This window comes from Mandrillus leucophaeus, unplaced genomic scaffold (genome assembly GCF_000951045.1).
Source record: "Mandrillus leucophaeus isolate KB7577 unplaced genomic scaffold, Mleu.le_1.0 Scaffold731, whole genome shotgun sequence".
Lineage (NCBI taxonomy): Eukaryota > Metazoa > Chordata > Mammalia > Primates > Cercopithecidae > Mandrillus > Mandrillus leucophaeus.
Window position 1 is genome coordinate 308306 of NW_012107931.1, and position 13095 is coordinate 321400.

Sequence of the window (13095 nt, forward strand, 5' to 3'; positions counted from 1 at the left end):
AAATATAGATAGGGTCTCCCTACGTTGCCCAGACTGGTCTCAAACACCTGCACTCAAGCAGTCTTACCTCCTTGGCCTCCCAAGTGCTGTGATTATAGGCCTGGGCCACCATGCCCGGCCCCTGAACAAGTACTTCAATCTCATTTTTTGTTGTTGCTTTCCATTACAAGTGCTGTGCTTTTCTAGTACTCACAGGAGTACTGTAAATCCAGCTAAGCCGTTTATGAGATTCATCCACAAGATCCAACCACCTCCCGCCAAACCCCACCTTCAGCAGTGGGGACTAATTTGACGTGAGATTTGGTGGGGACACAGATCCAAACCATATCAGAGTCCCAGTTCATAGCTTGGAAAATAAACTCAGGCATCTGTTCTTAAAGCATAAAGGGACCTTCTGGAATAGTGCTTTAAAAATCCTTTTAAAGCAGAGGAGTGCAGTGGCTCAAGCCTGTAATCCCAGCACTTTGGGAGGCCAAGGCAGGAGAATCACTTGAGGCTAGGAGTTCGAGACCAGCCTGGCCAACACAGTGAAATCCCCATCTCTATTAAACAATACAAAAATTAGCTGGGCATGGTGGCAGACGCCTGTAATCACAGCTACTTGGGATGCCGAGGCATGAGAATCACTTGAACCTGAGAGGCGGAGGTTGCTGTGAGCCAAGGTCGTACCACTGCATTCCTGCACTCCAGCCTAGATGATAGGGCAAGAGTCTGTCTCAAAAAAGAAAAAAAGGCTGGGCGTGCGATGGCTCACTCCTGTAATCCCAGCACTTTGGGAGGCTGAGGCGGGCAGATCGTGAGGTTAGGAATCCAAGAACAGCCTGGCCAACATGGCGAAACCCCATCTCTAGTAAAAATTTTTTAAAAAGTTAGCTGGGCGTAGTGACGGGTGCCTGTAATCCCAGCTATTGGGGAGGCTGAGGCAGAATTTGCAGTGAGCCAAGATCATGCCACTACACTGTAATCTGGGTGACAGAGTGAGACTCCATCTCAAAAAAAAAAGTTAAAGCAACAATACCCTTCTGAAGAAATATTGAAGTCTGATTTGTAAAATTTAAAATTTGATCCACTAGGTAAAGTTGTTAATGAGAGGTTGCCTGTTTTATTGTTCACTTAATAATCCCTAGTATTTGTATATATGCTTTATATGCTTACTAAAGAACTTTTTTTTTTTTTTTTAAATCATCATAGCTACTACTTGAGGTAAATCTAGGTTATAGGCTAGGAAATAGGCATGGAGAAAATAAGTAGCTTGTCCTGAACCCAGAGTAATCCTTAATGGAGTCAGAACTATAACCTGAATCTCTTAACCCCTGTATCAATGGACTTTTCCTCTAATACATGGTACTGCTTTATTAACCACTTTATAGCTTTCCTTTCTTTCTTTCTTTTATAGAGTTAATTATTTATATTGTAAAGAATTTTAACAGTTCTGGAGACTTCCTTGAAGGATCATTTTCACTTTTGCTCAGAAGAAAGCTCTGGATCTATCAAATAAAGAAGTCCTTCGTGTGGGCTACATATATAGATGTTTTCATGAAGAGGAGTGAAAAGCCAGAAGGATATAGACAAATGAGGCCTAAGACCTTTCCTGCCAGTAACTATACTGGCAGTAGCCGGCAAATGTTGCAAGAAATTCGGGAATCCCTTAGGAATTTATCTAAACCATCTGATGCTGCTAAGGCTGAACATAACATGAATAAAATGTCAACTGAAGATCCTCGACAAGTCAGAAATCCACCCAAATTTGGGACACATCATAAAGCTTTGCAGGAAATTCGAAACTCTCTGCTTCCATTTGCAAATGAAACAAATTCTTCTCGTAGTACTTCAGAAGTTAATCCACAGATGCTTCAAGACTTGCAAGCTGCTGGATTTGATGAGGTAAGAATGTTTTAAAGACAAAAGAAAGAATTCTTCTTACCTTATGCTACGTAACACTTTTTGAGTGATAACATGCCAAAATGTTTCCTTTAGGATAATTGAACTGCGTATACACATTTATGTATTCTATCAGCAAAGAATGTCATGTTTATAATTCCATCAGTTACTATAACAAAATAATTGTTATTTCTTTAGTTTTTTCTGTGATATGTATCACTAAATTCTGGAGTTTCTGGAATTTAAAAGGCCAGGTCATGAAGTCAGAATGGAAGTGCAGTTGAAGAAAGCCACAGGTGAGGGTAGGGGAAGGACATCTGTTTGTGTGAAATACAAGCTTGGTGAACTAAGTGGCTGTTGGGGAAATGATAGTTCCAAGGATATGAAATTTAACTTTATAGTAGGGAGAAAGAATTATAGTTATGAGTTTGTGTAAGCAGTTGTGTTCTCAGGCCCAAATCTTAAATTCACAAAAACTAACAAAATTTCACTTCCAGCTAACTATGCCAAGTCTTTAATATTTCTCTTCGGAATTCATTTTGAAGTTTTTTCATAACCCGTATATTTAACCCTTTCATTTAGGTTATTAATAAAATTTGCTTCTTATGATAACATACCTTGTAAGCATGAATATTTTAGGTGTCAGGAGTCATTTCAGATACATATTGGCAATGTAAAATGTAACTAAATGTGAATAATCAAAAGTTAGGCCGGGCGCGGTGGCTCACGCCTGTAATCCCAGCCCTTTGGGAGGCTAAGGTTGGTGGATCACCAGAGGTCAAGAGTTCCAGACCAGCCTGACCAACATGGTGAAACTCTGTCTTTACTAAAAATACAAAATTAGCTGGGCATGGTGGTGCATGTCTGTAATCCTAGCTACTTGGGAAGCTGAGGCAGGATAATCGCTTGAACCCAGGAGGCAGAGGTTGCAGTGAGCCGAGATCGTGCCATTGCACTCCAGCCTGGGCAACAAGAGGGAAACTCTATCTCAAAAAAAGAGTTAATTACATTTTTCAAAATTATAGTAATTTTTTTCTGATTGCAAAAATATTACCTATTCTCTGTTAACAATTTAAAAGTGTAAAGAAGCTGAAAATTATATTTAGCTTTACTGTATAAAGGTAACGACCCTTAAAATTCCTTCACTGTTTTTTTGTGTTTTTTTGGTGACTGAATTTCCATAAATATCTCTATTTAATTTGAAAAATGAGAACCTAAGTATGCATTATAGTAAAGGATTTGAAAAGGGAGATTTACAACTAAACTAGAAGGAAAAAAATTTTTATTTTTTATTTTTTATTTTTTTTGAGACGGAGCCTTGCTCATGCTGGAGTGCAGTAGCGTGATCTCAGCTTGCTGCAACCTCTGCCTCCCGGGTTCAAGCGATTCTCCTGCCTCAGCCTCTCCGGTAGCTGGGACTACAGGCGCCCGCCACCACGTCCGGCTAATTTTTGTATTTTTAGTAGAGATGGGGTTTCACCATATTAGCCAGGCTGGTCTCGAACTCCTGACCTCGTGATCCGCCTGCCTTGGCCTTTCAAAGTGCTGCGATTACAGGCGTGAGCCTCCACACCCAGCCGAAAAAAAAAATTTCTGGCACATTCTATTTACTTTTTTGATTAATATTATTTTCTATCATTTTTATACTTAAGTGTTCTAAAAATACTGGATTTGGACCAGGAAATAGAGAGAGGAGGAAGAGGGAAGGACCTGGGATAATGTTTTTCTGGTTAGTATTTGGAGGATTAAAGAAATGACTTGAGTGGAGATTGTCCCAAGCACTTTCTTCCTAATCCCTTAGCCAAAAGGCAAAGAATAATTATTGATCTTATTCTTTCCTTTTACATATTGCTAAGCAAAGAGAAGTTATGAAATCACATAGCTATAAAAGCCCCGAATGGTAATGTGTTATGTCAGATAAGTCACCCAGTAATACTTATTTATGGAGCTCTTACTGTGTGTGCACCCCACCCATCAGTCAGGATAGTGAATCATACCAGACATGGGCTATACCTTTAAGGTAATTAAAAGTTCTTTCTAATAAAGACAGTTTTAAGAAATCTAAGGCATTGGTCATTGTTCTGTTCATTATTGGTAATAATAACAATAACTGGTTTGTATTACAAAGATATGTTTGTGCTTTTTTTTCATTGAAATGCTACTACACAAATGATAGCTTTATTGTAATTACACATTTCAAACTGTCACAAGATTGCTTTACTGAAAGTATTTAGACATTCATCATAGCTCATTTGTCCAAATAATGAAGTATGGTATTTTTTATTTATTTTATTTTATATTTTAATTAAAAAGTAAACTTTAATGTCAAAAATGCAAACGTGGGAAGGGCAGAAAGATCACACACAAGGCTGTCCCTTCACACTTGGAGGGTTGCACATCGGCCGGACAGAGGCGCTCCTCACTTCCCAGACAGTGGGGCAGCCGGATAGAGGACTCCTCACTTCCCACACTGTGAAGCAGCTGGGCAGAAGTGTTCCTCACTTCCCAGACACTGCGGAAGTATGTTGTTATTTACACCAACGGTGATATAAAGAATCTGGCAGTCTACTTCTCCTTCCTTGAATCACTCATTCTGGTAGCATCCCATTATATTGTAGAGTTTATCTTGTTCAAGATCCTAACTTGGTATTTCAAAATTATTATCTAGTTTTCACTTCATTCTTTTTATCATTTCGGAAACCCTAACCTACTCCTTTTATTAGCTAGGCCAAGTTCAAGATAGTGCCTTTTTTTTGAGAATATGTTTCTGGTGACCCTGTACAATTAAAATCTCAAATATTTCAACATTGATTTTCTCACAGGAATAAATGTTAAATAGGATTGATGCATTCTTGGAGCACATAATACAATAACTGGGGTATATTTTTGCTTACAAGCATGAAAAACAAAAGCATAATTATGTGGTCATATTTTCTTATCACATAAGACTTCCGGCCAGGCATGGTGGCTCACGCCTGTATCCTAGCACTTTGGGAGGCCAAGGCATGTGGATCACTTGAGGCCAGGCATTCGAGACCAGCCTGGCCAACATGGTGAAACCCCAAGTCTACAAAAAATACAAAAAAAAACATTAGCTGGGCCTGGTGGTGCATTCCTGTGGTCCCAGCTACTTGGGTGGCTGAGGTAGGGGAATCATCACTTGAACCTGGGAGGCAGAGGTTGCAGTGATCTCACTCCAGCCTGGGCGACGCAGCAAGACACTGCCTTTAAAAAAAAAAAAAAAAAAAACTTCTGGCTGGGTGTGATGGTTCACACTTGTAATTCCGGTGCTCTGGGATGCCAAGGCCAGGAGGATTGCCTGAGGCCAGGAGTTCAAGTCCAGCCTGGGCAACATAATGAGACCCTGTCTGTACAAAAAAATTAAAAATTAAAAATCAGCCAGATATGGTGGCATATGCTTGTAGTCCCCAACTACTTAGGAGGCTGAGGTGGGAGAATCACTCAAACCCAGGAGATTGGGACTGCAATGAGTTATGGTTGGTTGCACCACTGCACTGCAGCCTAGGCAACAGAGCAAGACCCTGTCCCTAGTGGAAAAAAAAAAAAAGACTCCCATTCCAGAGTTACTGATTTGAGCATGCTTTTTTTCACACTGGCACTAACACCTCCACTTAATGAATGCTTGATGTTTCTATAGATGTAAAAAATATTTTAAAACATAGCAATAAATATTAAAATATAAAAGTCAGCATAGTAATCACCAAAATCACAAGGCGGAAATTCTAGTGCATTTAACAAGAATATGGGCCAGGCGCGGTGGCTCACATCTGTAATCCCAGCACTTCAGGTGGGTAGATCACTTGAGGTCAGGAGTTCGAGACCAACCTGGCCAAAAAGGCAAAACCTTTTATATATTAGCTAAAAAAATATAAATTAGCCAGGCATGGTGGTGGGCTCCTGTAAATGGCAGCTTCTCTGGAGGCTGAAGCAGGAGCTTGAACCCGGGAGGCGGAGATTGCAGTGACCTGAGATCACGCCACTGCACTCCAACCCCAGGCAAGAGCAAGGCTCCGTCTGAAAAAAAAAAGAAAAAGAAAAATTATTCCCACAATATTGGAAAAGGGTAGTGGGTGATAATTTTCTTACCAACAGAGGTGTTACTGCTGTGTAATAATAGCATAAATACATGTAGAGTTCACTTGACTTAACCAGTTTTAAAATTGAACACTCCCTAATTAATTTTAACCTGGGTAATTTCTGTTATTTTACATTTGCACATACTTGGTTTAACAACAATCTAAATAATAATGCTTTTAGCAAGATAGTGATTCAGTTTGTATAATTACGATTAGCTCAACGTCTTAAAGATTTCAGAGCCTGGGACTCTTAGGAATGTCTTGAATTTTACTTCTTGGCAATATGATCTAGCACAGGTGTCATATCTGTTGCCTAGGAAATGGGGTCGAGGAAGGCCAGTACCTAGATCAGGCAGGCATGGCAAAATTTTTATAGCAACCCTTGTTGCTTCCAACAAAATCAGTAACTTTTTCCAAGAAAAGGAGAAATGACCTTGGGTAGTCAATAAGTTCTTACCACATCCTTTCTTTGGTTGGTTTCACATTCTTCTCTTATCATTTCACATAGGAGGATCATCTGTCAGTAGCCTGTTCACCCGTTAGTCTTACTAAGCCATTTCTCATTTAAAAATGTCATTTGAAATGCTGAATCCTCTAGGACAAGTAAGTAGTTGCCTCCCTCTTGAAAAACGCATGTCAGCATACTTTCTGCATGATACTGAGTAATTTATGTTTACATGAAACATAAAGTACAAGGAGTGGAAGAGAGCAGCCAACATTTTAGCTCCAGGCACTGTGCTTGGTACTTTACGTGTTTTCTTATTTAAACCGCACATCAACCCTGTGAGCCTATTACAGGCAAAGAAACTGAGCCTCTGAAATGTGAAATAACTTGCCAGGTGTCACTCTACTTTACAGAGCTGCTGGAACTCAAACCCACATCCGTCTGATTCCAAATCCTCTTTTTTTTTTCATCTTACTATATGGCCTCCTGAAGTCTTCATCACATGATCATATATAGTCTAAGTATCTTCTTTTGTCTTATATTTGCATTCCTGTAATATAGTTCTCTGAAAACGTAATCTGTAAGAGGAAAAGAGCCAGAACTACTATACACAACGGCAGTGTGCTTAATAAAATACTCATATAAAAAGTCGTGTTTTGTTTTTTTTGTTTGTTTGTTTTTGTTTTTGAGATGGAGTTTTACTCTTGTTGCCCAGGCTGGAGTGCAGTGGCATGATTTATACTCACTGCAACCTCCACCTCCTGGGTTCTCCTGCCTCAGCCTCCCAAATAGCTGCGATTATAAACGTGTACCACCCAGACAATTTTCTATTTTTAGTAGAGATGGGGTTTTACCATGTTGGTCAGGCTGGTCTGGAGCTCGTGACCTCAGGTGATCTATCCACCTCGGCCTCCCGAAGTGCTGGGATTACAGGTGTGGGCCACCACACTAAGCCCAAAAGAGTTGTTTCTGATGTTTTTATTACTACCTTTTTAACAATCTGATAGTCTCTGATTGTTTATATAAGAATTAGAAGGCTGGGAGCGGTGGCTCACGCCTGTAATCTCAGCACTTTGGGAGGCTGAGGTGGGCAGATCACCTGAGGTCAGACCAGCCTGGCCAACATGGTGAGTTTGAGACCAGCCTGGCCAACATGGTGAAACACTGTCTCTACTAAAAATACAAAAAATAAACCAGACATGGTGGCGTGCGCCTGTAATCCCAGCTACTTGGGAGGCTGAGGCAGGAGAATCGCTTGAGCCCAGGAGGTGGAGGTTGTAGTGAGCCAAGATCGCACCATTGCACTCCAGCTTGGGCAACAAGAGCGAAACTCCATCTCAGAAAAAAAAAAAAAAGAATTAAAAATAATCAGAATCATGTTGCTATGATTGTACCCAAAGAAGTTGTTAATCCTAATTCAAGCCAACAATGGTGTATTGAAAAAATAAAAATTTAAAAACACTTTTAAGAAATACGTTAATCCTAGAAGGAAATAGAAATATGTTACTTAAAGATGAAAATGCTAAAGAAACATTTGGAAGATTAGAGGGTTTTGTTTTCTTTCTTTCTTTCTTTCTTTCTTTTTTTTTTTTCCCAAGACAGCATCTCGCTCTGTTGCCCAGGCTGGAATACAGTGGTCATCTCAGCTCACTGCAATCTCCACCTCCCGGGTTCAAACAACTCAAACAATTCTCATGTCTCAGCCTCCTGAGTAGCTGGAATTACAAGCATGTGCCAGCACACCCGGCTAATTTTTGTGTTTTTTTGCAGAGACTGCGTTTCACCACGTTGGTCAGGCTGGTCTCGAACTTCTGGTCTTAAGTGATCTGCCCTCGGCCTCCCAAAGTGGCTTGAGCCACTGTGTCTGGCCTGTTTAAGTTGAGATTTTGTGTGGGGTTTTTAGTAACTACAAACAGAACATTAATATCATGGTTTGGGGCCCTGTTCTTCTTAATTATGGATTTCTCTAGTGGAACTCATAGTGTTCTTTCCCTTGCATTATTATAAGATTGAAATTTTGTTTCTTTTTTTTTAAACTTCGTATCAGGATATGGTTATACAAGCTCTTCAGAAAACTAACAACAGAAGTATAGAAGCAGCAATTGAATTCATTAGTAAAATGAGTTACCAAGATGCTCGACGAGAGCAGATGGCTGCAGCAGCTGCCAGACCTATTAATGCCAGCATGAAACCAGGTGATTAATCAAATATTTTATTGTCTCATCTCTTCTTTTACTGTGTAGCTTAAAAATACTGAAGTCTATCGAATCTTTCTTCTTAGAAATTATAAAAGCATCCCAGTAAATGAAAGTCTCAAATTAAAATGATGTTATAATGTTATCCCAAAATGAATTTAAGGATGGGGTCCTCACATTTAAAAGTTAAAAGATAATTCTGGTAAGCAGCAGTCTAGATTAAGATCTATTTGATTGGTAATACTGCAGCGGAAATACATCTATTTTCCCTCCAAATCCTATCATTCAGACTACTCTTTTTTCTTTTTATACATTTTTTTCATATTATGAGAGTAAAATATGATCAACATAGAATATTTAGAAAGCAAATAAAAACATTGTTGTTAATAACAATATTTTGCTGTATTTTGTTTCCCAGTCTTTTTTCCTATGGGAAACTGGAATAGGTTTATCTATGCATATTTTGATTCTTGTTGTTTAAGCAAAAAATGGGATCATACTAAAACCTACTTTTTTCACTTAATATACCATGTACAATTTTACTTGTTATTAAGTTTTCTACAGAATAATTTTAATAGCTGCATTAAAATAGACTTATTTGCTGACTGCAGTGGCTCACACCTATAATCTCAATACTCTGAGAGACTGATGCGGGAGGATTGCCTCAGCCCGGGTGATCCTGCCACTGCACTCCAGCCTGGGCAACAGAGCTAGACCCTGTCTCAAAACAAACGAACAAACAAAAAAGATGTATCATATACTTTATTTAACTAATCTCCCATTTTTGGACATCAGCTTTGTTTCCTTTTATATTTGCCATTATAGACAGCACTGTAGTAATTATCCTTATAGCTAGATCTTTGTAAGTTTTAGAAAACTTAAAAAACGTTAAGGCTTTTCATAGATATTGCTGTCTAGAAAGGTAGTACCAATTTATTATTTTATTTTTTATTTTTTTGAGATGGGGTTTCACTCTGTTGCCCAGGCTGGAATACAGTGACATGATCTCAGCTCACTGTAACCTCTGCATCCCAAGTTCAAGCAGTTCTCCTGCCTCAGCCTCCCAAGTAGCTGGGATTACAGGTGCCTGCCACCATACCCGGCTAATTTTTTGTATTTTTGGTAGAGACGGGGTTTGCATGTTGGCTCAGCTGGTCTCAAACTCTTGATCTCAAGTGATCCGCCTGCCTTAGCCTCCCAAAGTGGTGGGATTACAGGCGTGAGCCACCGCGCCCAACCAGTAGTACCAATTTATATTCTCCCTATCAGTTTCCTATGAGAATGCCTATGTTCGTAAAGCCTCGGTATTATTATTTTTGTCTGTTTAATGGTTATGGAAACACTGTCTTATTTTACATTTGCATTTCTTTGATCACTGCATTTGTTTATTGGTTTGCTTTGGTGTTTGTTTATTTGTTTTTGAGACTCACTCTGTCACCCAGGCCAGAGTGCAGTGGCGCGATCTTGGCTCACTGCAACCTCCACCCCCTGGGTCTGAGTGATTCTCCTGCCGCAGCCTCCCGAGTAGCTGGGATTACAGGCACCTGCCACCATGACCAGCTAATTTTTGTATTTTTAGTAGAGATGGGGTTTCACCATCTTGGCCATGCTGGTCTTGAACTCCTGACCTCGTGATCTACCTGCCTTGGCCTCCCGAAGTGCTGGGATTACAGGTGTGAGCCACCACTCCTGGCCTATTAGTTATTTTTTAATTGCCATTTTACCTCTTTTAATTTTGTCTTTTTTTTTTTTTTCCTTTGAGATGGAGTCTTGTCACCTAGACTGGAGTGCAGTGGTGCGATCTTGGCTCACTACAACCTCTTCCTCCCGGGTTCAAGCAATTCTTCTGCCTCAGCCTCCAGAGTAGCTAGGGTTACAGGTGCACACCGCCATGCCTGTCTAATTTTTGTATTTTTAGTAGAGACGGGGTTTCACCATGTTGGTCAGGCTGGTCTCAAACTCCTGACCTTGTTATCTGCCCACCTCAGCCTCCCGAAGTGCTGGGAGTATAGGTGTGAGCCACTGCACCTGGCCTGTCTTTGTCTTTTAAAAATTGATACCCGGCACAGTGGCTTACGCCTGTAATCCCAGCACTTTGGGAGGCCAAGGCGGGGCGGATCACCTGAGGTCAGGAGTTAGAGACCAACCTGACCAACATGGAGAAACCCTACTAAAAATAAAAAATTAGCTGGGCGTGGTGGCACATGTCTCTAATCTCAGCTACTCGAGAGGCTGAGGCAGGAGAATTGCTTGAATCTGGGAAGCGGAGGTTGCAGTGAGCTGAGATCGCACCATTGCACTCCAGCCTGGGCAAAAAGAGCGAAACTCCATCTCAAAAAAAAAAAAAGAAAAGAAAAAGAATTGATTTATAAGAGGGCTATAGTCATTCTTCCTATTCAACACATTTTTATTGATCATCCACTGTTTCAGGCTCTTTGCTCTGCATTGGGTAAGTTCTTGCCCTTTTGTGGACCTTACCTAGTAAGGGAGATCAAATAATCACCCAGATACCTGTAGAATTAGAGCTATATATGGTGTGAATGAAGAGAGGAGAGTTACGTGGTACTGTGGACTCATATAATAGTGGGATTTTTTCTTTTTTTTTTTAACCGCATCAAGAAGATCAGAAAAGCCCTTCCTAACAAACTGGTAATAAAGCTGGTATCTGAAGAAGTACAGAGTTAGTGGGAATGGAATTAGTGAGTGTCCCTATGCATGGCTGCTTTGGCAGATTTTGATGCCACAAAAAAAAATGAAAATGCTTGGAGCACTGAAAACAGGATTGTGACATGTGACTGGAAAAGTCCATAGGGGCCTGACTTTGTTTATTAATTTTATCCTAAGAGCAGCAGAAAGGTATAGAAGTGTTTCAGGCAGGGTAATAACATTATTAGATTTGTATTTCAGAAAGATGGCTGCAGTGGATGAGAATGGGTTAGAGAGGAGCGAGGATAGATATGAGGACAGGTGTGATAGGAAACACAGTAGTTTGTGAGGGTAATTTGGACTTGGGCAAAAGCAGTGAAGAAAATGAATGAATTAAGAGGGATGGGAGTGGTAAAATTGACAAGGACTTGGTAATAGATTACATATGGTACGTGATGATAGAAGGGGATAACTCTTAGGTTTTTGGCTTAGAAAAATAAATGGATGATAATACCTGACATTAAGAAAGGGAATGTTAAAAGAGAATAGAATTTAGGTGGGAAAGATCGTAAATCTGGCTGTAGTTTTCCAAGTGGAGATGTCAAGTAGGGAGCTGGGTATGTATGTGTGAGCCGGGCATATGAAATAGGTCACCTAAGGGATGTTACATAGATCAAAATAATAAGATGGCCTGCAACCAAGCTTATTATTTAATAGCTAGTAGGAAGGGGTAAACCTGCAAAGGGGACAGAGAAGAAATAGGTGAAAAGGAAGAAAACCAGTAAGGTTTTCAGTGTTTTGGGAGCCACAGTAAGAGAACATTTCAAGAAGGGGAGGGAATGGTCAAAATGCCAAATACTGCTAAGAAAGAGATATTGACCAAGATGAGAACTAAAAAATAATCTTGTTGACTTTAGTGACATGGTGTTTTAGTTTGCTAGGGCTGCCATAACAAAATAACACAGACTGGGTGGCTTAAACAATTAAGATTTATTTGAGTGCTGGAGACTAGAAGTCCACGATTAGTTACTGGCAGGTCTAGTTTCTTCTGAGGCTGCTCTCCTTGGCTTGCAGATGGCCACCACCTTGCTGTGTCCTCATATGTTTGTCCCTCTGCATGTGCATGTGTCTTGAGTCTCCGTCTCCATGTCCAGATTTTCTCTTACAGGGATACAGGTCATACTGCATTAGGACCCACCCTAGTGATCTAATTTAATCTTAATTACCAAATACAGTCACATCTTATAGTACTGGTGGTTATGACTTCAGCATATGGATTGGGGGTTTAGCAAATGAGGTAACTTGTCATGTCATGGGAGCATAATTCAGATTGGAGTGGGTTGAGGACTAAACAGGATATGTAGTAGTAAAAAAAAAAACAAGGTATACCTTCAGGAAGTGTTTCTGGAGGAGAGAGTGAAGACATTAGCAAGAGTAGTGCTTCTCAAACCATCTATGGTGAAGACCTTTGATTTTTCAAATTTCCAGTTCATCATGAATTCAATTCATAATTTTATAAATACAATAAATTATTAGAAAATGAAAATTTAAGTGCCGGGCATTGTGGCTCACACTTGTAATCACAGCACTTTGGGAGGCTGAGGTGGGAGGATCGCTTGAGCTCAGGAGTTTGAGACCAGCCTGGGCATCATGGTGAAACCCCAGCTCTACAAAAAATTATCCAGGTGTGATGGCATGTGCCTGTAGTCCCACCTACTCAGAGGCTGAGGTGGGAGGATTGCTTGTGCCCAGAAGGTTAAGGCTGCAGTGAGCTGTGATTGCACCACTGCACTCCAGCCTGGGCAATAGAGTGAGCCCCTTTCTCAAAAAA

The 13095-nt window shown here is 40.3% G+C and overlaps 1 protein-coding gene across 1 annotated transcript in view; it reads left to right on the top strand.

Annotated features, from left to right (window-relative positions):
- LATS1 (large tumor suppressor kinase 1) overlaps positions 1-13095 on the top strand; it is a 60781-nt gene that overhangs the window by 14433 nt on the left and 33253 nt on the right. The window contains exons 2-3 of the mRNA XM_011965664.1: positions 1397-1884; positions 8471-8618. Coding sequence (XP_011821054.1) covers positions 1537-1884; positions 8471-8618 — 496 coding nt within the window. The 5' untranslated portion in view covers positions 1397-1536. The remainder of the gene's footprint in view (positions 1-1396; positions 1885-8470; positions 8619-13095) is intronic.